This window comes from Lepeophtheirus salmonis, chromosome 14, assembly GCF_016086655.4.
Source record: "Lepeophtheirus salmonis chromosome 14, UVic_Lsal_1.4, whole genome shotgun sequence".
In the NCBI taxonomy this organism is placed as follows: Eukaryota; Metazoa; Arthropoda; class Copepoda; order Siphonostomatoida; family Caligidae; genus Lepeophtheirus; species Lepeophtheirus salmonis.
Window position 1 is genome coordinate 8896930 of NC_052144.2, and position 27173 is coordinate 8924102.

Here is a 27173-nt window from a genome sequence, read left to right on the forward strand (position 1 = left end):
CTGAGTTTATTATGAAGGAAATTCAATTTTTAGGCTACGTTATTTCAGAAAAGGCCTTCGACGTAATCCATATCATATTAAGACTCCCCAAAATACTCTGGTCCCTACATCTGTCATATCTTTACAAAAGTTACAAAAGCAATATTACTCTAGATTTACTATAAATCTAGCAACGTATATTCGGCCGTTAAATGATATACTAAAAAAAGACGTCCATTTCACATGGACTGAAGTTCATACAGAAGCTTTCAATAAGGTAAAATCATCACTCTCCGTAAAATCTCTCATAATTTTTAGAGTACTTTTGCTCTCACTACAGACATTATTTAATATCGGCATCGGTTGAAAATTATATTTTTTTGAAAATCTTAAATAGTTTTTTATAGATTTGCTTGTGCAAAATTTATAAGTTTTAACCCGACATTGGGAACATCTTTCTTTATTACTGCACAATACGAAAGTACTTTATCTCAATTTTTTATCCCACTTTTTTTCTCAAAAATTATCATTTATTGTCAGTAAAGTGTGGGAATATATTCATACACTACAGTTTCATATTATACAACTCAATTGCAGGTATTTAAAAGTATCATCTTTTGCACAATACTATATTCTGTAATTCATGAAAATTTCATTCAATTATCTTTATGTTTAAGAAATTTGGATTGTTTTATTGAAATATAATATTTTATTGGATTACAGATTTTGATGTAGGTTATAACATAAATAGTACGAAAAAAATGTTTGAAATTTTGATGATAAATTGCTCATAACTTCTTTATTTGTAAGGAAATCAGATTTCCTTATGACATAAAAACGAATTTGCTTCAATCTATTAGAAATGAAATTGTCTCTTTTTAGAAAATAAATGACCTTACACAAATCAAAATTTTTAAATGCATATACAAAAATAAATTACTCAAAAATATTCATAATTATATTCAAAAAGGGCAATTTGTAAAATTTTGCAACTCCTAACTTCTATCAATTTCAATAATAACATCTTTTTTATCCTTTTGAGTTTTCTCCCTCTCGTACAATGTACTGAAACTTAAGCGAAGGTGCGCCAATTCCTCATATACTTTTTTGAATTGTTCTTTCATTATTTTAAATTTCCCCATCAGCTCCTCTTGCTTCTTTGTGAGTTGCTCCAAGTCAGACTAAAAAAAATAATGACAGCATTATAAATAGATTTTTGCAGTCTTACCTTACAATAGTACATATATATAGATGTATATATCATTGATTTCTTCAAGTATATAAAAGTAAAATTATGTTTTATTTCTTACCATTCTGCGACCTGCCAATATAATTTGAGTAATGCGAGTAAGCGTTGGGTCTCCCCAGCCTTGTGATTGTTTGTTGGGATAAATTTTTTCCTTCCTTATTAAAAATTTACGCCTCAAACAGTCCGGTAATAATTTTTCCACATCCAAATTAAGAGTAACCTGTTTAATAATGATATATGCAATATAAACAAAGATGTTTGTTTTGTAAATTATATATATATATATATATATTGTATACAATAGTAAATACAATATTCATTAGATTAATTGGTTTTTTAAAATAAATTGGTAAAGAAAAATTTTAATGAATATATTCTCAACTTCATAAGATTATTTTAACATTATTGAACGTTTTCAATGACGTCACACATATTCGCCTAACTGAAGGAAATGTACAAATCGAATAATATCTTAGCAAGATTGAATAAGAAACTCCACAAAACCTCCTACAATCAAAGTACATCATGGGGTAAAAGAGTAATATAATGGTTCAAACGCACACTGTATTATACTATTATAAGAAATAAGGATACCTTTAATAAAGATGAGTTATACGGCAATAAAATGAACTGTGAGGAACAAAGATAATTGATGATATGTCTTTTGTCCAAGGGCACTTCATCTGCAGCTCTTAAATTGAAACGCATTCCAATCTCTACTTCTATTTCGTCTCCTAATATCTTAGAAAACTCTTTCATTGATTGGAGTCCTTAATTGTCATTGATATACATAACATGGAAAAAACTCAAATACATGATACTAAATACATTTATATGACTGAATTTTTCATGTAATTCTACACACTTCATCCTCACTACCAATTATATTATTACTTAAGAATCTCTCCTGTCATTGCAATCAAAGTAAAAAAACAAAAACATTATTGAATTATGAAATTTAAAGTGTTACTCTTTTCTAGATATCTTTATTAGCAAACTTAAACAACCTATTCAACTTTTGTATAACCTATAATCTACATATATGGGCAAATAATTCTTAGAAATTTTAACATGATAAACATGTTAATAACTTATTCGTGATCTTATAACTTTAGTAGACTTATATTAAAAAATGTAAATTTTGTATAACATATTTTAAAAGTTAGTGAGTCAAGACTCATTTTCTCAATTACTAAATGACTGTTGATCATATTTAAATATAACTCTCGCGAAGATTTAAGATCTCCACATCAATATTGAATAAATTAATTATCTATTACACTAAACGTGTATGATGTGACAAAACTAGATACATTTTTTTTTTCAGTATTTATAGACATTAAAGGATCGATCAAGTGTCTTATAAATTATAAAACATATTAATATGACATTAAAATTTAAAATTATTTTCTTATATTTAATTTTAAATGATGGTTTAATACACCCACATAAAAATGTATTTAATTATGTACTCCATTGATTTAAGTTTATATATAAATTTCGTCTTAATTATTTAGCCTAATTTATTCATTGGTTAATTTACTACACTTATTACAATGGCATACTTCTAAATATTTAGATACGTTGTAAAAACGTAAGATTTTGTTGACCAATTTTTATGGGTGTAAAATTTCTTCATAAGTGCCTTGCAATGAAGTCCATCGACATGGTGGATATTTATTTGTTCCAGAATACCGTAAAAGTTACAAGGCATGGAAGTCTAAAAAAAGTCACTGGTGTGCTTACTTTTCTTAGTGTGTACGTTTTGTTAATGAATATTTTCAGAAATTAAAAACAACAGGTATATAGTCTCAAAAGAGATATCTTTTACAAAAAGGACCTAAAGAATATTTTCCCTAATATTTTATAACTAATTGCAAAATACTTATACGTTCTGGAAATTCTTTACATTGAATATGATAACGAAGATCATTTTGATTGTTTTAAATTTGGGGCAAATTTTGAAATGTATGGGAAAAAATTAGTTTCGAAGGAAATGATGATATTTAAAAAGAAAAAAATATATTAAATCAAAACTAAAGAGTAAATTAAGATTTGAAATTCAAATGGGTTAGATTAAAAGGATTTTTTATTTCAATAGAAGTATTTATAATATTATTCAGCCTTAACAAAACTTTCACTTATCTAAATTTTATTGAACAATGTTATTATTAATATTCTTACTTACAATGATTTACTTATCAAATATTAAAGGCATAAGAATACCCTTTATCGTCTTCTCTTCCCTTTAATTTATGTATTCATCAACAAATCTTGTTAGTAGTTATTAACAAAATAATTACAAAGATAAGTAAATTTACTGTTCATCGTGACATAGTACAAAAAAATCACTGGTCAATTAGGTCATTCTTCCTAATTTAGCAATTATCATTAAAAAACTTCAAAATAATTGTTTACAGCATAACAAGAGCTAATTATAACTCGACCAATCAACGTTACGAATAGTGATAAGGGAAAATGAAAAAGAAATAGCGACAGCTGACAACAAAATCGAAAGTAAATTTTTCTGTTCGTAAAGTAACGCTGTAACTTATTTAAAATAGGTTGTTCCATATCATTTCAGGGAAACCCTCTGCCTTGTTTAAAACATACTAAAAATAAATTATCTAAGGGTAATTAATACATTATGACCTGTGATGAAAAACGTGTAAATACTTTGTATGTTAAAAATAAAGAAAGTGAAAATCAAATTGGTAACCCAGACAATTTGAAGAATATTTTGGAGAGAAAGAATAACGCTCATGACGTTTCATTAGATCAGCTTCAATCAGCTGTGACAAGGGATGAGGGGAGAAGGAAATAAGCAAAAATTATCAAGAATGACTCCACTGTCGATATTAAATTCTACTCCGATTCCAACAATGATTTACAAATATAACTCCTTAACAAATCCCCAAGTTTACTCTCTGTTTTCTATGAGCACACACCAATGTTCAATCAGGTTTTGAATAAAACTCAGTTAAAAAAAGAAGTTCACTGCTTAGAAGTTGAAAAACAATGACAACTTCAAATGAAAAGAATATTCATTCTTCAGATTACCAATTACAAAAAAAACGGGCCAGATAAAAGCTCACACGATTTACATCCCTAAGTATGACGATACTGGGCTTTCAAAAAGTCATGGAACATGACTTTAATGGCGCTGTGAGAGGTTTTGGTTAATTTTATGCAAAAGTTATGTTAACAAAAAAGAACAGCTCATTGTTTACTTTTTTTATGATTTATTTACTAAGTCTCTAGCATAAATATTTGCAAAAATGGAGTAAAAAATGTTTGCTTGTTTAGTCCGTGCCGGATTTAGCAATTCTGATATTGTAAAGACTTTTAATGTCGGCAGAACTACCGCTTGGAGGGTTAGTATTAAGGTACACAATGGTGAATACATCAAAGATCGTCATAGAAATGGAAGCTGACCAAATTAAAACCTGATACGCCAAGAAAAGATTTTTTGAAAAAATCGAAAGATTACTATGATGAACATGAAGAAGAAGCAGGCAGTGAGACGTTCCACAGTAGCCTATGCCATAAAAAGCTGATGGCTGATGAATATCTGATATATTAAACGGGCTATGTTCACTCAACAGCAATAGGAATTTTCGATATAATGGATTCAAAAAGCTTTAAAATGACCTCAGGTATCATGGCAACCTAAATTTTGTTCTTCTAGGATAAGAAAACATTTTTAGTGGATCCCGTGTACAATAGGCAAAATGATCGTGTCATATTTTTTGGAAAAATGAACTGATACCTCCATGAAGTGTTTACTGAAAAAATTCTACCCACGGCAGAGCCCCCACCTTAATCTCCTTGATTACAGTATCTAGTGGTAATTGAAAGCAATGCCTGTAGACAACGTCTCAGCAATATTGAGTCCCTTCAACAATCGGTTTACAAAGAGTAGCCATCAATGTCGAAACATTTCGTTTTCAACGTGTGCAAAGCGCTCTTGGATCGAGTGGAGCGTATGATTGAGGCCAAAGGTGCTCAAATACATGAATAATGTTATCTAATGAGTAATAAACAAGTTTCAATATATAAAAAAATATTTACTTTTATCTAAAGCCGCTATGTGTAATTAAATGTTCAAAGTTCATTATGTTTCCTATACTTTTTGACGGCTTGGTACTTTCAATACAAAATAACAACATTATTTAAGGTATAACCCAGCACTCGAAAAAAATGATCCATATAAAAATTGAGGATCACTATCATAAAATATTATACAGGATTCAAAAAAGTTCTTTTTTTTTATTACAATGCGTAGCAATCATGCTTTATAATTAGTATGAGGATGGGAGTGGTTTCATTCTAAAAATAAATTCTAAAATTGTCTTGAAAATAAAGTCAGTTACTAACATGTGTAAGTAGTGAAAAACATTTGTTTGTCGTCGAAAATAAATACTGCCAACAAAAAAAATGGTTTGGCAGAATATTTTAACAGATTAAATACATGTATATGACAATTAAATTCCTTTAATTACAGCAATTTTGGAGAATCAATCAATTACTTCAGTTTCTAATTTATAAAAAAAAGTATTTTTTCCAACTCGTTTTTATAATTTCAAATTAGCAAAATTCTTTGAATGCAAAATAACTTCACGAATAATGATGATATAGAGATAAAACTGGTACTATCACATTTTGTGTTAGTAACAGATTATAAATTAATCCAAATTAGTTAATTAAAATCGGATGTATTCCAGAAAACTCAAAATTATTAAGATCTATGGAAAATAGCAAAATTGAATTGCTTAATCTACTATTTATCCACAATCTAAAGAAAAAAAAATGTTTCTGTTTTAATTTTGCATCTTTCTTATTTTAAAATTATTCTTCTGAAATATTTGTTATAAAAAAACTATTCAAAGAGTTTTAAAATATCAAAGTTCGTTTAACTTTAAATGTGTACGACCATTATGAAAAAATTTAAACTTTTCTGATTAATAAAAATTTGTACTATTTATCTTTTAAAAATAAAAGAAGTTATTTTTTGGAATTTTAAAGGTTTTTTCCACTTAGTCAAGATCTTTATATGATTTTTATTGAATTTCTTACTCATTACTTCGAAAAAAAATACACCAAAATATTTAACTTCATGACAAATGACCAATAAATAAATAAGAAAAATTTTTATGCATGATATATCTCTTTGACATTTGTTTTTAGAATCACAAAAGCCAAAAAGACATATATTTAGTACATTTATAGCAACTGTTTTTTAAAGTCATAAATTACCAATATCAACGTTAAAAAAAATATTTCTAAGCTACTTATGAAAAGGTGAAATTATTATAACAATTACTGCTTATAATATTTTCTCACACGCTTTTATTCTTATCATATTATTGGATAAATAAAAGATGAATTTGTGTGTGGTAATAGTTTTTTCTTTTCCATTGTCTCCCATAGCATTGATATAAATTTTGTACCAATAGGGAATAAGTAAACTAAAATAAATAAGGCAAAGGCTGATATAAATGATATATTTTGAAATATATAATTTTATATTCAATAATATTATCAATATTTTGCTGCACTTTGTTTGTAAACAAATAAAAGTAAACCACCCAGATGCCTCATAAGCATTGTATAATCTATATAAGAAGTTTTATGAAATTTATTTTGAATTTTTAATAATATTTGTATTTTATAGGGTAGAAAAACGTGGACTATTAACTAATGTTTATTATATCATTACTATGAAAAGGTTTTGGTATTAGTTTTTGATACTCATTTTTCCCCGTCCTCTTTACATAAACAAACTAAACTAACAATTCATCATCGAAAGTGAGAAACAAGGAAAAAGGCAGGGGATCCCAGTTCTCCTAGATGCTGCAGTTGATTGTTCAGTTTTCTACGATCCTGGTTTTTAAGTTGGCCAATATGAAAAAAATAGAGAAGACCTCCTCAGGATGTCAAGGAGTGGAGGGCATAATTTAAAGAGGGAAGATTAAAATAAGTATTTTCTGCATACTTTTGTAGAAATTTAACATAGGTTATCATATTTATGAATCTTATTTGAATGTTGCATACCTGCATTGCAAGTCTTTGGAGAACTGCATTGTCTTGAACAGCCTTGATATCATCGACTGCTAATCCAACCAATAGATTCATAATAATGATTGGCATGATTATTAAAAACACTAGAAAGAATCCCTGAGTAAGATAACTATAGGGAAGTGAAGAACGTTTGAGAGTTTCTCCTGCATTGCGAACGTTATCATAAAATATGTCATCATATTCAAATTCTCCAATCATCATTACAATTGTTTTCATCATTGATTTGTCAATAGTGTTAAAGTTTTCCTAAATAATGAAATAATAATAAAAATAACAAGAGAGCAATTAAAATACTATACTTGTCCTCCAAGTAAAGTTTGAAATCCAAGGGAGAAGGCTACTATAAACAAACCACAAATTATGGAAAACTTAAGAAAAGTTTTTAGAACATCTGAGAACATAACAACATAAATTCCGAGTAGAGGAACTTTGCGTACATTTGAAAGCAAGTTTAGCCATGATAGAGTAACGATTACTGCTCCAATCTATAATAAAATTACAACCTATTTGTAGACTTGAAAATTAAAGGAAGTTAGATCCACTAACTTGCCATTGCCATCCTGAGCGAAGTCCTGTAATTTGCTGACATTCATCAAAGTCATACACCAATATAGAAGCTAAAATGTAACAAGTCCACTCAACTAAATTTTCAAAAGAGAAATAGGATAACCGTGCCTTAAGGAATAAGTACAGAGTAAATTAAACTTGGATGTAAATAAATTTGATATAAATCTATTATTATATTTACCCAAGACAAAATAGGACCGGCCAACTGATCCTACAGAAATAACAAGTATGTAATGTTAATGAACTACATGAGAGCTAGAATAGTAAATTCTAAGCACATGTAATATGTAAAAAAAAACCAGAAAAATGAGATGATAACTGTGACAATTTAAGAAATACTTATAAATATATAGGAGATTAATCTTCAGGACGTTTCATTAAACTAGCTACATGTAATTCTGAGAGGAAAAATAAAGTTATATACACAAATTAAACTCCATATCTAACAAGGAAATATACGGGTGTTACTCAGATGTCGATACAATCAGAGTCCAAGAAGGAATTACACTAATAACTCTCCAATAAATCTTATAGTTTTCGTCTCCACCTTTCAGGCAATCATACGTATTTATCTTATGTTTAGATGTTATCAGTAATATTAAGATTCGGTTCAGCTCCAATTATTTCTGTCTTAAGTAATTATTTCTAGACCGATTTTTCCGTTCAGATCGGGATCTGAAACAGAGGACTGATATTTTTTCGTCTCACTGTATGGACCGTTTTTTTGGTCTCATTCTACGGAACATTTTTTCAGTTTCATATATTATAAGAAACCGATTTTTTCTTTTTTCTAGATCCACCGTCATTGATGTTTTTATTACAGTGAACAAAGATCTTTCTTAGATTATAAACATCTTGACAACTTTGAAAATTAAAAGAGTATTTTATATGTTATACAAACAAATACTATATATATTTCAGAATAATTCCGAATCTATTCATCCATATAGGTATTACAATAAGAAAGTATAACCACAAAACTATAATATATATATATGAATAAAATTTCGATATATACAATTTTTTTAGATTTTTACAATTGCTGGGGCTGATGATCATTTTAATTCACTAAGACCGGATTAACGGAACTTCCATGTTCTCCTAGATTTAGAAACAAAGGAAAATACAGTGACATCGTAGGAATACACTTTTTAACTTGATCATCCATCTGAAGATATGCTTAAATTTGGATTTTTGTATTCTAGGAGAGACAACAAAATGAAAATTCAACCTAGTCATCTCTGTTTCAACTTCACGTGACTTCTTTGTACAATGTACAGTTTTCTTAATTTTAAAATACATAAGACGTTTTAAACAATTTATATGTAAAATTTAGTCCAAACCACATTTTAATTATACATTTTTTGGGGGACCGAACATTACCAAATATTTTCAATTTAGACTGTTTAAGATTGAATCTATCGATATTTTCCGGTCTAGACAGAACTTTTTTTACAGATTCTCATAACGCTTTCAAACATATACAAATTTAAAAGAATCACTCTTCTAATTGGCCTCGAGGAGATGATTCTGTGCTACATAAACACTATGTACCAATAAATTATATTTTTATACCATTTTTCTTATATCTTTTAACAAGACAGGAAAATCAAAATTTGTCTAATTTTAAATTCAACTGAATAGTTATTATAGGAAATATGTGTCTGTTTTTGTAACTTGATATCGTCTAGTTCGTTCGCCGAAAAATTCCCTGGAGAAAATTGACATACAGGAAAATTACCCGTTAATTGACTGCAAAAAATTGCCGTACTTTGTTCAAACTTCAAGATAAATATTAATAAGACACCATAAATTTGTATAGTATGATTTATGGCACATATCCAAACATATTAGTTTGTTTCATCCCCCCCAGGAAATACCTTTAAGTGTTATTATTATTATTGTAATTTAGGAGAGAGGGAATTTATAGCTGAGGCCCTCTTAAAATATGGTTGAATACTCTCTGCCCTTGGATTGGCCAGTGTGGTTTTTAAGGATCCAGAGTACCTCAAAGTACCCGTACAACCCGAGGGCTTGCAACAATGATTTGGTATTAAAGGGGTTCCTTGGATGTATTGGATGAATTGACAGTGGTTTTTACCAATACCACACTACCCCCGGGCCAAACCGAAGGGTATTCAAGCATATTTTAAACAGACATACCCTATTTATTCTTCCTCTCTCCTTATCAATCCTCTCGATCCATTTCTTAGAAGATTGGATTGAATTTTAAAAATTTCAAGGAAATTGTATTGCACTAATATTACTTACACTCGAAGGTACTTACTTGGGGGATGGAACAAAAAAATTTGTTTATATATTTGTGAAAATAATATTTAGCCAATTTACAATGTGTTATTATTCATCCATAAGTTTGAACAAAATACGGACAATCTTACACTGGCAATTTTCCCCAGGGCAGTTTTTTTAGTACCCTTCTAGTTATTTATCTAATCCTAAATTTTACATAGTCTTATAAAAATTCTTTTTTTTATATACTATGTAGTCAGATGGTCAAAATATTTAATAATAAAAAGTATTAATATCAGTTTGGAAAATAAAAAACTGTTTTGTTTGCCAACTACAAAATAATTATTACGTGGGAAAATGCTTAGAATTTACAACTCTGGTGATAGTTTTAGTGCGTACCTGGGTGAACAAAAATATTTCTTTGAGTATATGAACAGTACATAATAACATTATAACATATTGAGTTAAACTTGACAGGTAAACACGTTTCAATTTGCCTTCTGAAATGTCCTCTTTTGTAAGAAGACTACAAATATCAATGAGTGTTTCCGAACTGCTATTAGAAATTCCATTTGTTATTTTTTTCTTCAACCTTAATAATTGAATAAGAAAACCATTATTTATGCAAAATAATAAGACTTCTACTCACCCCTCATCTAGAGACGACTTCATTTTACCCAAATTGAAGATTTGAGCGATTGAATATGGAGCTGGGGTCTCCAGTATATAAAAAGTCAAGAAAAGTACAAACATTAAATATACTGAAAGGTTTAAGTAGTAAACATATCGACCAAATTTGTTCCACTTGAGTCTAACTAGAGCCATGCACAAGGGATGTCCCAGAAGGTCCTTAAAGTAAAATTATTGTTTTCATTTATATGTACACGGTACAAAGTTAAGAGGGCTGTCCCAGAAGTAACGGAGCCAAGAAAGAAAAGGCAAAAAACTTTTGTACAAAAATATTTATTTCTGAACAGGAACTTCCTTAAGTATATAAACTTAAAAAAAAATTAATTACAATTATGGAATTTTTGAAATTGTTTTGAAAAAAATTCCTAAAGTTATATTTTTTCTTGATTTTGAAAATTCACTAATCAATCAATTGAAGCCCCTTAACTGAACTGTTTTTGCACGTGCGTGAGAAAATGCGGTACCATTCTTGCACACAATTTTCTTATGTTCAAATTTTGAAATAATAAGTGATGTACTGCACTTTTTGAAGTGCCTATAATGTCTGCTAGCTCCCATACTTCCGTCGACGATCCATCAGCACTGCTTTACTGGATTTTTTTCACAAGTTCTGGAGTCATCATTTCATTTAGTCAATTACTTCGATGCCCTACCTCGTTTAAACACAGCTAGCCAAAGTATTACTTTTGTAACGAAGGTACAGACTCACTCAGAGTAGAATCCTATTCAGCTATTACATTGGTTGGGAGGAGGCATTTCAAATATAAGCCTCCCCAAATTTAACGATGACCAATTTTCTCCATTTTCACAAATTCACCAACAACTTTTATTATGGATGGCTGGCAAACAAATAATAAAAAGTGTGGCTCCTTCAAACTTGAAAAAATATGATTTATCAATTGTTTACTTTCTAATACCGCTCTTAGTCAGCCCGGGTCCTTTTGGGCCACCCTCGTTTCAATGTAAGATGTTGAGTTCCCTCCTTGGCATTTATCTGAATTTCAAACTTACGAAAAAAATCGGGAAAAATATTTCAAAGTAAATCATACATTTAATCGTTTCATAAAATAACAGGTTCCTTTATGCAATTAATTCAGTTCCAAGTTTAATAAGTACGTATTTTAAATACAAATTGAAAGACTTATGATACAGTGCAAATAATATTCGTCAAGAGCCAGTTTGAGGGAGGGATTAGAATTATTTTCTCATTCAATAAGTAGATTTGTCATAAATTTTAAATAATTTCTTAATAAAAAAAGGTCATTATTTTTATGTAAAAATAATTATGAATAAAGCAAATTTGAAATTTAATATTTACTCTAGATCCCACGCACGGTAAAACTGGCAAAAACAAAAAATTATGCCCTAGCAAAAAGGACCTACTAAAAACAACCAATGAATATTTAATTGTAACATCCCCTCTAAATAGAACAGACATTGATTCTATTTTGATATTTTACAGCTAGCTTAATGTATTATTTTTCTAAATATCAAGCACATTACTTAAACTACACATTATTTGTTATTTTTATTACCAGATTGCTAAACTTAAGAATTTATTACCGGGTATTTAACAGAAGACCAATTTCTCAAAAATGTATATGAAAGTAAAATAACTAATATCTGCTTACAACTCTTTTTTCTTTGACCATTAGCATAAGTGGATGATTATTTTTGATAATGTTTTTAGAGAAGCAATAAGGTACAGTGGTCGAAAGAAGGCGGCCATTGTCATCCCAAACCTCATCTAAGCCTTCCTTTGTTGATGTATCCATGTCATACATCTCATTATGTAAATGAATGTAGGTGTCGTCCAAAAGTTCATAATTAAACGTAATAGCAAATCTGATAAATAAAAATGTATCCTTATTGTAATTTCAAAATGCATCACAGAATGACTTTACCTCTCATCATCTGAGGATGAGGCTGAAAAGGTGTGCCGATTATTTTTGCTTTCTTCGATGATATTGTGAGATTGAAGATTCGTTGTGAGGCATCTATCAAAAACCAATTTTGCTAAATCAGGGAATTGTTTTATCAATAGTCGAAGAGGTGTTTCTCGCAATCCGGTCTGAAGAGATTGAAAGCTACTGTTCAATGCACCCATCCAATTATCGCTCTCAATGATAACCCTTGCAACTTCTCTTAAGATAGAAACATATATATATATATATTTTTAATACATTCGTAGGGGGAATGGGAGAGGGGTTAGTTGAGGCAAGGTGACACTCTTCAACTTATAGCAAGATTTTAGTGAATTGTGCTATAACACTTTTGTGAAATAATTCATTATTAGTGTTGCATTCGTTACACCTCTTTCAAGGTGGTTGGTCAACACACTCAGTACCGACCTGTGACACATTTTTTTTCTCAATTTTCACCCTCAGAATATTTTTTTTTTCATATTTATTGATTTTTTTAGAAACTCAAGTATTTGCTTTAGCTCTTAATCTTTTTGATTTATGAAATCAAATTATTTGAGGTTAGTTTAAGAGTAAAATTTATTTAGTTTGTTAATTATTATGTGTGCTAGCTGCTGCAACAAAAAAATGAAAAAATCATCAAAAAAATCGACTCCCAAGAAAAATTTTAAATTCTGGATTGATTCGATATAGCTCATAGACAACGTGTTCAAGAGAAATTATACTCTTGAAATCAGTGTGCGTAGGTTTGCGCCCGGTCATTCATAGAGAAAGAATTCTACTTTATGTATATGGACTTCACACAAGATTTCTTGATTATACGGAGTAATTGTAATACTATAAAGTTTACTTATACTTAATCAATGCAACTTCATTTCACTAATTAAAGGATCATTTTTTAAAAAATCTAGTAATTTAAAGTTCCAATTTCGATTACCATTTTAATCCGCTATTACTGAACAGTAATATATTTATGTTTTTAAGTTTTTTAATTATAGCTCTGGAATACTTTTACATTCGATTTAAATGGATAAACATAAGTTATAAATAAGATTCTTTCTTTGAATGTTTAAACTATTTGACAGACAAAAACATGGACTATACACCAACAGCATTTTATGTCCTTTGCGTCCTTTAATGGACACGCTCATACTAGTATATATACAGTTATTTTTTTCTTTTGGTACTAGTAGAAAGATACATTTTTAGAACAACAACGTGTCAATGGAAATATAAAAATATCTTTTCTTGGTAAGCATTGCTTCAAAGAGAAGAGAATGTATTGATTCTAAACGTATACCTTTTTCCGTGTGTAATAGCTAAAGTGAGAGCATTATGTCCGGCGCTGTTGGATTGCCATAATGATGCCCCATTTTTAATTAATAGCTTCGCAACATTTTCATGACCATAACGAGCACTTAAATGAAGAGGTGTCGTTTTATTTTTATCCCTTGCATCAATTGGGGCATTTGCCTAAGTGGATTTATAATATGACACTAAAATGCACTTAATATTCCTTTGAAGCTTACATTCAATAATAGATTGGCACACTTTGTTTGTCCATATGCTGCTGCACAGTCCAATGGAGTCCAAAGACAGTAATTTCTTGCCTCAATGTCAGCACCTGCTGCAATCAATGTTGATACAACTTTGGAGTGTCCAAAGATACAAGCTAAGTGAAGTGAAGTATGGGATTCGAAATCTGAGTCATTCACAGAAAATCGATCTCGTTTTAGAATATCCATAACAATTCTGCGGAAGAGACATGCGTTGTATTTACATTGAACACAAAGCCAATGCAATCATGTATTATCAAATAAAAGTATATTTTAAAGTTGACTTATTATAAATTTAAGAAATACCATATAATCAAAATATTGAAAGAAATAAGAAGTAAAAAAATGGTTCAATAACAGGTAAGATGCTTAATCTCATATCCATTTGCATTGTATAATTTGAAAGTTACAAACATAATTAAAATAACAGATTTTTTTTTTTAAATATCTGTTTGACATTTCCTCAATATCTAATTCTCACAATAGGACCTAAAAATTAGATTAATGATGCGCAGGTTGACTTTTAATCTATGTAACACTATACAATTTACTACATCTGATCTATTATGACTACGTTAATGCTGTGTTAGTCAACTATGATATTTTACTCCCTAAATTTAATAAAATCCTTTTTAATCCTATCAAATTACATTTTATCGCCATTACTTTTTGTTATACTGTTGAAGCATTAAATCAGATTATATGCATTTTTTTATTCATCTTGAGAATTCCCTTGTTTTGGATTGATTCTTAAATTAAAACATTTTTTATCCAGGTTTTATTGATTAATTAACTGTTTACCGAAAACCTCATTCATTTGTTTTTTTATTTCTTGGATTCTTCTTTTTTCGTTATTTCTTCTATTTCGTTCCTTAAACTCTCGTAAAGTAATGAAGAATTACTTTAAATATTTATTAAAAAAGAAGTTTAATGTTTTTATTATAAAAATAACAATTTAGATTTTGTTGAAACCCCAAACTCTTGTTGTTAAGATTATCTTAAATAATAATCTATTTTTTCTTTATCTATAATATTAAAAACACGTAATTTTTGTTTTTCATCACCCGTACCCCCTAATTAATGTCTGCGAATGTAAAATGGATGGAATAGAAAAAAAAATATAAGGATGAAGACTCCAAAATTAGAGTCTTAGAGTCTTCTTCAGGGTTTTCTATCCTCAGTTCTTAAAGATTGATAATTTTGTATATGGCACTAACCCAAAAGAACTGACAAAAAGCTACAATTTAATGTTTGTTCTGTTTTTGTTCGATCAAAAATGTCCAAGCAAAACGGCAAAGAGTGTGCAATCCCTTCTGTACAAAATTCGATCTCTCACAAGTAGATCTTCACAGTGGACACTGTTCTGCACAGGAGAAATAATTGCTTATTAGCTAAATCACGATCTCAGATCGAGGGAACTTTTAGCAGCAAACATTCAGCTCAGATCATGGTCCTCGGTGTAAGGCGTCCGACAGCAGCAAGATACCTTCTTACTTCTTCGAGGCCAACGAGCAAGTCAACACGAATGTCTACTACAAGATCCCCAAATACCATGTCTTACCATGGTTTCAGAGCACGTTCTCCAAGGACAACTATGTATTTACCCAAGATGGCGTCCTGGTACAAGTTCCAAGAAGGTGCAGCATTTCTGTAGGGAAAACATGACTGTCTTCTGGCCGGCAGACTTATTCTTTTCATCCTCACCCAACGTGAATCTCCGCAACTTCTCACCCAAATGTAGATGAACTGAAGCCCGTGATCACAGAGGAGTGAAAAAAGTTGTCTCCAGACTTCATCAAGGCCAGCTGTGCTTCTGTTTATCCCTGTAGTGAAACCATTATTCAGAAACGAGGTTAACATATTAAATATACAGCTTAGAAAATTGTTGAATTACCAACTTTTAGTTAAAAAGTTTGCCACAAAATTGCAAAAAATAGCAAGATGTAAAAGTGACAATGGCTTTTTTAAATTTTCTAATTTTTGAGTCCTTACCCCGTAATTTAAATGACATAATTATTAATAAAGTTCTACTGTTTATTACGGTATGTAATAGGTTTTATTTCTTTTTTTAACCAGTTCACTAATCCCGTTACGTTATAAAGAAGATGCTTATAAAGGAGCGTAAAAACTTTATAAAGAAACTTCATTATTTCTTGTCCTAAATCCATTTACAATACACTTTGATGAATTGATATTATACAATTGTTGAAGTATTTTTTACAAAATTATATTATATTTTTAGTTCTACATACGCTTTTAAGTAGAACTGAACTGTTTGTAAAAGACCTTATCACAGATTTGGACCCCCCACTCTTTACTGTTACATTATTTGTCTGATATTCTAGTTTATTACAATTAAAGCGTTCAAAAAGAACTCAGTGATGAACGAGATGATTTTCGTTAAAACTGCAAATTCAAAATAAACAACTTTAGTGTAAATGTCTTGACTAAAACTAAATCTACGCATCACTAATAAACATATAGATTTATACTTTTTTTGTCCTTCCTTGGCAGCTAAATGTAGTGGTGTTTGTTCATCATCATTCTTTTTGGCAATATCTGCTCCAAACTCAAGAAGAACATCAACAATTTCTTCATAACCTTTTAATGCAGCCACATGTAATGGAGAGTTATCAAAATGGTCTCCAAAGTTAACCAAATCGAATGATCGGCAATCTTGTAGTAAAGCCTTATTGAATTGAAAGAAATTATGATCATACACAAATTAATATATTGTCCAAAAAAGTTAAAATTGTACTTAGTAAGAAGTTTTTTACTCAAAATTTTAATTAATCTTTATCATTATATTTGGAGGAAGTTTATTCACCACTAGGACAGATTTAGCCTTCTATATTTGATCAATCATTTTTATAAAGTCATAATTTATCAGATTACTTTCTGTATTCATTTTTTGGGTAACGCTACTACATCACTTTATAAATAATTAATAAATTATGGAATTAATTATCGAGGTTTCATAGAATATTTTTATATTTTCTTATTATTAATATAAAAAATATTGAAGGAAAAGAAGTGGGAAATGTTTTATTTTGTGTAAATAGAACATTTTTCGTTTGTGAATAATTTATTAATCTAACCTTCAAATATTATACCTTTTACAGTCGACATAAGTTTCTGCAACATTAATTTTTTCCCCTGAACTGTGAAATAAAGTTGCACCACCTATGTTTAAGAAAAACATTTTAGTACAACAAGTGATTCATCTGACCTACAAAATTGAAGTGAATATATATACATTATCAAGGGTTTTATACTCTAAATTTGACAGAATTATCTTTTTATTTTAGAAAAGTAAGCTGATTATTTTTCCATAAATTTGTTATTTATAACTTTTCTATGAAAAAATACATTTATATAGTGATGTTGAAGATAAACAAACTTATTTGGGGCGTCAACAGACCCCTACATCCCAACTTCCCCTTCATATGACACTGTTTATCTAAATACATATTCTTCTCCAGTAACGACCATGAGTCGAACTTTTTGAAGCAGATTTCAGGAGCGTAACTTCTCCCTGCCACGTAGTTCAGTAATCTTTTAATATTATTTCATATTATAAATATACATTTACAACATAAAATGTTAAAAAAAGTGATCCATTTGTACATCCGTGCTTCTAGCGTCAAATGTAAGGGTAGACAAATTTTTACATAGCTTAAATATGATATATAATGTTAGAGTGGCTAAACATCCCAGGAAAGTACTTGCGTTAGGATTTGAAGGGACGTAACAAAGGGTTAATTAATCAAAAAACTTCTGACTATGTTTTTTATGAATTATTTATACATAGATACCATTAAAGTATTTGGATTGTTACTTTCAGCGGCCAAAAATATCGCTGACTTATCTGTTCTGTCAAGAGCGAATATATCTGCACCTCTTTCCAGTAACATACGTACAGCTTCTATATTCCCATCCATGGATGCCAACAGCAAAGGAGTATGATTATGTTTGTCTTTACGCTCAATAGACGCACCACACGTTAAAAGGTAATCTGTAATATCCACATTATTAAACTTACAGGACATCATTAAAGGAGTCTGATATTGCCCATTAAGACTATCAATATGAGCTCTTTCCTGAAAAATTCATTTGAAATATAATTGGCAAAATATACTCCCTTTTTTTTTTTTTTGGTTTGTGATCTCCCATACGCTCCATTCAAATGGCCTTACTTGTATCAGTACTTTGACAATATCGATATTTCCAATTTTGCATGCAATATGTAAAGCAGTTGATTTAGATGCGTTCGAATAGTTGACGTCAGATCCTTTTTTAATGAGATACTCCACTGTTTTGGTACAGCCACCTTCTACAGCCAGAAGTAACGGACTATTTCCATCACTATCATCCTCCAAAAGTAGCTATATAAATGAATTCGATTTATTTCATAACAAATCCCAAGAAAATTACCCCATTTGATTTTTCTCATATATTTTGATTTCAATTATTAATTATATAATCCTATTACACAGGGGAACAATTAAGAGAAGGAGGAATTAGTTACAAATGATTGAAATGAAGACAATAATGTAATGTATCTATGAGTGTAGAACCCATAACTGATCCGAGTATCTTTTTTCATCATTTTTATCCTAAAAATGTAAATATATTAACCTCGGAACAAGATACAGAATCTCAAAATATCACTTTTTAATCATAAACACTTTTACGTAAGTTTTATTAATCCTAATTTTAATTTGGGGATGGTGAAAAATGACTCAGAACAATAATAGAGTCGAATTATTATAATCCCAAATATTTCATAATTTAGATGACTGAGAGAAAAACTTAGATCAGTTTCGGATTTTGGCCTTAAAGATCTTTTTTTTTTTTTTCTGGGTTGAATTTATTTGTACAAAATGAGCGTTTCCCTGTATTATATAAATATCAAATTTCAAATCATTGTCTTTTTTTTAAAACATGATAAAATAAATGTTTTTATACGGGTATATTTGTAAAAGGAACTGTATTTCCTTCCTAGCTCAAATCTAAATTTCTTTAAAATTAAATATTCATAATGTTTATACTTGTAGGGGAGATTCAGAACTATATAATTGTTTCAATTTTATGAAATCGACAATGTTCAAAGGACAGATTATTAGGTCATAATCCCAAAACAAGCTAATATTAAAATATTTTCGTACAAAAAAATTACACTTTTTAACTTTACAGAAATAATTTCTTCCCTGAATTGGAACCCTTTTACGGTTAGAAATGCATACCCTCCACAGTTTGGAAATTTTAAAAATACTTTCATATTTATATCTCATAAAACAATGTCCAAATTGTAAAAAATAAAAAAAAATGATTTAGAATTTTTATTTAAAATTATACATGTTCAAGTTGATAGGGATTATTGATGACCCTCGATAAAAAGAATATGAACAATAAAGTATATATGCATAATAAATTCCTTCAAATTGGAAGTTTATTAAAGAAATCTAACAGGCAATGTGTTGTGGAATAACCCACCCACAAACATTTAGTAAATTATACATATTTTTTAACGTAGAAAGGTATAGGTTAACTTATATCTTACCATTTGAAGCTCTTCTTCCCCAAATTTATCAATTATGTCATTCACAATTAACTCCAAGATTTCAATTTTACCAACAGAAGATGCCTTATGAAGAACATTTTGATTATGCTCTCCGGAGCTTTGTATCCTCGCTCCTTTAGATAACAAAAGTCTCACAACATCGATATGTCCATATACACAAGCCAAATGGAGAGGAGTCAAGTTTTGCTGATCACGAATCTAAGAATATGAAAAATAATATTACACATTGCAATCATAGAAAATGAGTGGAATGAACTGAAGCTATCGAGAGGCTAATAGAAATTAATTGTTCATGACACGGTAAAAGTGATTTATTTTCATTTTGCATAATAGTTGGTCGTTTAGAAGAGCAATAAAGTTTTTTATTAAATATTTTAGGACTTTGATGTATAATTAATGTATGCAATTTCAATTTATCTAAATATAGGTTAGTATAATTGCAGAAAAAGGAATGTAGGCATGTTACTCACACAGAGGGTGTAGGGAAAACTATTCTGATCGACGTTATTTTTAAGTTTTCCTCAACTTCAATGTTTATATTGGGTATTATATAGTTAGTTATAAATTCTTTACACTACTCAGTATTATACAGATTTTGTCATCTTTAAAATTTTGAAATTAATTTGATTTAATCTATTAGTGTCGACGGATGTTTGAACACCTCAGTATTCAAACTAGTTCAAACATCAAATATATTTGTAGATGTATTTGCTTAAGATAACTTCCCAACAAATCATCAGTCTAACACTCTGTTTTCCATCAAAACACTCATACGTATCTACTCGAAACTTAGTTATTCTCTCCTCAGGAATGAAAGGATAATGATAATAATTTGAGAAAATAAAAAAAAATATACAGACATACAAACTTTGATTTATCATTATAAATCCTCTATATATAAAGTACTTTTAAAATTAACACTTGTAGCTTTATTCATAGGATTAAATAAAACAAGAAGCCAAGAAGGCTGCAGATACCATTGACAATATCCATCTGAACTGCCGAAATAAATTATTCAATTATAGCCCCATACATTCAAGAAGAACCCAAAGTAATGTTATAACATTATAGCTGACTTCTGGCCTGACTTAATGAGTCATTAAATAAGATATAAAAAATAGCTCTCAGTTGTTCAAAAGGAAAGGGGAAAAGATTGCATATTCCATGCAGGGGGAATTCCTTGTATCATGTAAATAAGAATTTATACTGACGTCACAGCATATTCATCATACATATATGTATATATATATTTAGGTTTGTCGTTAAAGTGATATATTTTAATGGACAGTTATGGCTAAACAGTTAAGTCTTTTAAATAGTTTTTACTATTTTGACATCAAGATATACGACATTAGTTCACCATTTTCCGTCATTTTAATGAAAGAAGGTGTTTTTTTTTCTTGTAAAATTTGATTGTTTCTCAAAATGGTGGAGATCCAAAATACTCACGTCACAAAACAACGCTCTATAAATCGAAAATGTTTCAGATATAAATATTATCCATATTTTATATTTATACTTGTTTTGTAAAATATGTTAGTATCTATTGAATGTGTAAGCACAAAATGCCCTACATAATATGTTTATTATTATATAGGCCTGATTATAATTAGTAATTACTGAATCAAACAATATCCATAAAATATAGCTCCTAATATATCCCAAATTCATATATTTATAAGGCTTTCCTTAAATAATTCATGTTTTTTTTTTGGCCAAGCTATATGGACATTGTACGTAGAAAATGCCTACGAAACGAAACATATAAATTATGTGTCAAAGATCATAAATTAATGCTTGACTTCGTTCCTGTTGTTCCCACATTGGATTAACCTAGCTTTGACTCAACTACATAACTTCTCCTGTAATCTACTATGTGAAGAAACAATAATTAGGAAATAATACGACAAATATTGGATGAATAATTTATTTCAGAGGCAGTCATTGAGGGATAATTGTATGCTAATATGACGTATAAAAAAAGTCGCGATGTTTTGAATATTTGTTATATATATTAATATTTAATGTCTGGTCATTTATCATCATTTTCTTAGCTTCCGTTTGAATGAAGAATGTGATTTTGTTATTTTATGAAATATTATTATTTCCCGTGACAGGGGGATTTGCCTCAAACACGTTCACTTCACATTTTTTTACCTCGAGTGCACTCGACCGTCAAGCATATTTGCCACCACCATAAATGCTTACCTTCAACATCTTTACCCTGCTACATACTTGTCACCCAGCAATTTCGGTTATAAAATAGATGGATGCATAGGACAACTTGTCAGAGGAGTATTTCATCAACTCCTGAATGGCCATTAGGCGACGTCTGTACTTGATTATGAAGGTGGTCATATTGAGTGAAAAAAGTCTTGAAAAAATTTTGTCTACGTGTTTTGTTAACATTATTTTTTTTATTTCTGTTATTGAAAATATATAATTATTGATGTATTTCTAATTCCATCTCTTGAGACCAAGTTTTGCTGCCTTTCCTGAATATTTATTTACTAACAACATTTTTTTAAACGACGAAGGAAATATGTTACTGAAATATATTTCAAAGGAGGTAAATCAATGAAAAATGTTTAAAAACCACCAGTTTTTTCTGTAGAAATTAATCTAAGCAAGCTGTAAATTAAAAGTATAATAACTTATTCAAAGTCAAACTTGAACTTTTTTGTATTAGCATGTAAAACAGGTTGAAGGTATACTCTTACAACTTAATTATAAAACCACTTATAATTCAGGATTTAGGAAGGTCCTTGACTTTTTGACTTTTACTTAATTACTCGAAACTGATTTTACCTACTCAACTAGAGATAAGTATCTTTTTTTTCATTATTTACTTTTGATTTTTTTAAATATTGTAGTTTTATGATATTAATTTCCAAACAAACGAAACAAAAACAAAGCTTCTAATTATTTATTTTACATTCAACCATCTGTAAAATATTTGATTGGAAAATATTTTAATATTAGCACATTTTTACAGTAAATCCACCTTAATTTTTGAATTTTAAGAATAAAATATCAAAAGGTTTTAATTAATATTTCAAATGTGTGTGTTTTTTTTTTTGTTGTTAGTTTTTTTTAAAGATAATAATTTTATCGATGAAAAACGCTTCATAGAAGCAATAAATGCAAAAAAATTTATGATCTATTTAAAGCATTTGCGGATACCAAATCATACTAATATATATTCACACACTCACTAATAGAGTTTCAGATGTTATTTTTTTTTTTTTTTCAATTTTACACATTTTCGTTTAATATGATAAAAAAGATGTTCTTGGTATGTTGTTAAGGGATTAATTACTTTATAGTTTTTCTAATAATAACTTTCAACTCTAATTGTGAATTAGTTTTTTTTCTAGTATCTCAAATATAAGTTTACAGAAATGATTGATTTTTTCCACTATAACTGGAATCACAATAAACTAAAAAATAAAACATCTGTCGGGGAGTTTAGAGACAAAAAAAATAATTGTTGAGTTATTTCTTGAATATTTGATTTCTTTACTTAGTTAAGTAATAGTTGAAACTTAACTACAATGTTTTTTTGTTTTTATTATATCATTAAAAATCATTCATATTTTTAATGATAATTAATTTTACATATTACAACACAATTATTACTATACTGTGAATGATTTCAGCTAATCTACAATAATTATAATTTAAAAAAAATCATATTTTAGCATTTAAATAATTAATTACAATTGAATAAGATCAACTATCTAATTCCAGAATCCGATATTCACAATGAGAGATGGAGAAGAAGACGAAAAAACTTGGATAGACGATATTTGACAACAGTGTGATTAAAAAAATATTATATGGGTAGTGGTTTGCCTCCACCTGAGAAGGAGTCCATGATATTAATGAAGATGGACACGCACCTTCGTACTCCGAGTGGAATATGTCCATTCGTATGCTTTACCAGTGGAACACTTCCTGGACCTTATAAACATTTTTTTCTATATTTTGAGATACTCCTCATATTATAAAAACGTGACAACAAACCAATTTAGCTGGGTCTACAATATTAACTGACCAATTTGTATAACTTTAGCTATTTACATGTCTATTGTAAGTTTTTTTATTTTGAAGAAGAAAAAAAAATTAATATAGTGTACGATAGAAACTTTTTTGCAAAAAAAACGTTTCTATGAAATTTTAAAAAGAACAAACCAAAAATGTAAATATATCAGCACAAGTCACAAACAATTATTAATCATTTGGGATGTAAGCGTACCAAAATCTTAACGTCTCGTCCAGTTTTGTATAAAAATTTAACCCTCCGTTAGTGAATTGGGATTTTATACGCCCCGAGATTTATGAAAAAGCTTCTTATTCCTTTGAATATATAAAGTATCGCCAATACGTTTCAGCATGCTCCTAAAACATTCAATTTGACGTTATGCAGTTCTGTATTTATCTTGTGATTTCTTGAATCCTTCATTTTTTTAATGTGAAGACAAAGACAAATTTACAATAGTAGCTACATAATTATAATATTGTAGATATTTTTTGATACACACAACCTCATCAAAAACTGATAAGTTATATAATGATTCCCCAAATTGGAATAAAGTACTGAATATTTTATGAACATTTTTATCATATATTTTCTATGTAAACATTATCAAATTATATCAAGTTAAAACTTCAAACTCATGTTATTAAGAATATTTATAAATAAAGATTTATTTTCTCGGGAATTGGGTCCTTCAGAAACTTTTTAAATATTACGTTTTTAGATTATATTTTCAATTGAGAGCCATATTTTGAAGTGAAAAAACTTTATATATGAAAAAAATATAAATCAATGGATAAAAGCCCTGAAGCATATGAAAGATTAATAAATTGTTATATTAACTTGATTACTTGTCCTAAAAATTGTGTCTACTCAAAACAAAAACAATTAATGGAATCATTTTATTTGTAAACTAATTTTTTTTTTTTCATTTTATTATACCTTTTATTAAAGTTTTACTTAACTGGAGTAGCTCAATACATATTCTTTATTGTAGTTGTAATCAAAGATATACCTTTTAAAGGATGTTCTAAAAATTGGAGAGCTTTTTATGAACCAATCAAAAGAACAAAACGGATTTTAAGTCCTGCCTTAGTAATCTATATATTTTTAAGCAAAAAAGTTAGTTACCAAGATTGACATTATACAAAAGAAAAAATTATAGTTCATTCTTTCAGTATCTCTCCTACTGTAAAATTTATTTGTTTATTACCTAATAATAATAATAAATAATTATTTGATGTATACACACCTCTATTTGAATATCTATACATTGAAGAAGTTCTCTAGTGGCTTGATAATTCCCTCTCATTGCCGCATAATGTAAAGGACTCAATCCATAACTATCCTTTTCATTGACTTTTGCTCCACTTAAAATAAGGTAAGATATGACGGACGGAGGCATAGGTAACTTGTCTATTTCATCTATGGAAGATAAGAAGTCCGTTTTATTGATTACAGTAGGGATAATACAATATTTATTATTTAATTATGTTAGAGAATATTGTAATGATTGAGAATCTGAGCAGCGCAAGTATTAATATACCATTACTATACCATCGATTTTCAAGTATTATGCATACTTCCGTATACTTTACTCAAAGCTGAGGTACGGTAATTCATGGTACTTATGCTATTAGACCATGAAAAATTGATACATAATTTAGGTTGGCCTCTAAATATGAGTCTTCTTGAGCTTTTCTTGGCATTAAGGGATCTAAAATATTTATATTGAGCATAAGGAATAATTTCATATGTACGTATATACATGCACATACATATACAAGCCTTTTCATTGAGAATAGATATTTTTACAAAAGAAAAAACACTGAGCTATACCAAAGTAATTTTGGGTTATGAAAAGGATCTCAATGAATAGAGACCGACAATAAATTGCGCAATGAATAGTGGCAAAATGCTATAAGAAGATAATGTGATTTGTAAATGTATAATAATGTGATTTGTAATGTAGTTCGTAAATGAATAATAATGTAATTAAAAACTTATTTGAGAAAGTATATACATATATGTATTCTACAATGGGTTGTCTCCATAACAAAGGTTTTTACTTCAACAACTTTTGAATATTTGTATTAGACTTTTATCAGTAAATTGCAATTGTATTTTAAGGCGGGATTTTAAATCCGTAAAATTTAAGGATAATGTATATTATAATTTATTTACCAGATTAATTCGGCAATTCACAAATCTTTTACTATTACATTTAGGGTTTTTTTTGTGAAATAAATCATTGAAACCAAGCAACTGCAGCTTGAACCACAACCTTTAAGCTGGCAAAGGCCTTGATGATGAACTCCTTTAGAATGGAAGCCCAAAGGGGTAACAGTCATATGTACTTGTTTATTAGACTCTCACCCAACGATGCCCCATAAAGTGTAGTCCAAGAGGCTCAGATTTTGTGAGCTAGTAGGCCACATTTTCTTTACCCAAGTCATTTCCCAAATGACTTAAGAGCAATTTTTCCCCCTTGGTAAAGGAGTTCGGGTTCACAACATCTTCCTCCTTGGAAACAAGGAGGAAAACGTGGACATAGGCTGGAAACTTGGTCCATCCTATGATTGGAACATCCTAAGGGCGATGTGCGATATAAAGTAGATTTGAGCATGTTCATAAAATCAATTATCTTCTTGGGCATTCGCCGCGCGCGGAGGGGCATAATAATATAGTAATACTTGTACGGCGTTGATGAGGACATCTCAAAGTTTTTAAACTGTTTCTTATACAGTTTTATCAGTTGAATCTGATGAGCAAAAGCATAGATCTCAGGGATGCCAAGACATTTAGGTATAAACTTCTTCCGGATTTAAAATCACCACCCATTTATATTTTTTACAATCAAATAATAATTTTCTAGGTATGGAGTGATTTATTTTCCCAGTTTTAGAAAAGGAAACGTGTTTTACACCAAATTTCAAATTGTCATATTTTCTAAGCCTGTGGTTCAATTTCAAAAACTAAAGTAATTCTTGGTATTAAGAAAAGTTTTATTTATAGCTTGTTTAAATAATAGCTCTTTTTGAGGTCATGACCTAATATTACGGCATTGAATATTAAATTCGACATCATAGATCCAATTTTATTTTCGTCGAATGGAATTTATTTTTTAAGCTTTAAGTGTAATTTACAAAATATGGAATAATAGCATGAAATCAAATAACCAGTTCTCAAGATCTGGAACAGCGCCTTAATCAAAATTTGTGTTGTTTTGAATGTCATCTACAGGATATTAACAAAA

At 29.1% G+C, this 27173-nt stretch overlaps 1 protein-coding gene across 1 annotated transcript in view; it reads right to left on the reverse strand.

Moving 5' to 3' along the window:
* Nucleotides 1-487: 487 nt before the first annotated feature.
* LOC121129490 (transient receptor potential cation channel subfamily A member 1 homolog) overlaps nucleotides 488-27173 on the reverse strand; it is a 41185-nt gene continuing 14499 nt past the window's right edge. The window contains exons 4-20 of the mRNA XM_071893422.1: nucleotides 25170-25342; nucleotides 19858-20076; nucleotides 18491-18679; nucleotides 18110-18394; nucleotides 16787-16983; nucleotides 14268-14490; nucleotides 14039-14211; nucleotides 12721-12960; nucleotides 12448-12661; nucleotides 10776-10975; nucleotides 10526-10718; nucleotides 8058-8087; nucleotides 7856-7984; nucleotides 7609-7794; nucleotides 7283-7555; nucleotides 1290-1448; nucleotides 488-1160 (exon numbers count right to left, since the gene is read on the reverse strand). Of these exons, the coding sequence (XP_071749523.1) occupies nucleotides 975-1160; nucleotides 1290-1448; nucleotides 7283-7555; nucleotides 7609-7794; nucleotides 7856-7984; nucleotides 8058-8087; nucleotides 10526-10718; nucleotides 10776-10975; nucleotides 12448-12661; nucleotides 12721-12960; nucleotides 14039-14211; nucleotides 14268-14490; nucleotides 16787-16983; nucleotides 18110-18394; nucleotides 18491-18679; nucleotides 19858-20076; nucleotides 25170-25342 (3269 nt within the window). The 3' untranslated portion in view covers nucleotides 488-974. The remainder of the gene's footprint in view (nucleotides 1161-1289; nucleotides 1449-7282; nucleotides 7556-7608; nucleotides 7795-7855; nucleotides 7985-8057; nucleotides 8088-10525; nucleotides 10719-10775; nucleotides 10976-12447; nucleotides 12662-12720; nucleotides 12961-14038; nucleotides 14212-14267; nucleotides 14491-16786; nucleotides 16984-18109; nucleotides 18395-18490; nucleotides 18680-19857; nucleotides 20077-25169; nucleotides 25343-27173) is intronic.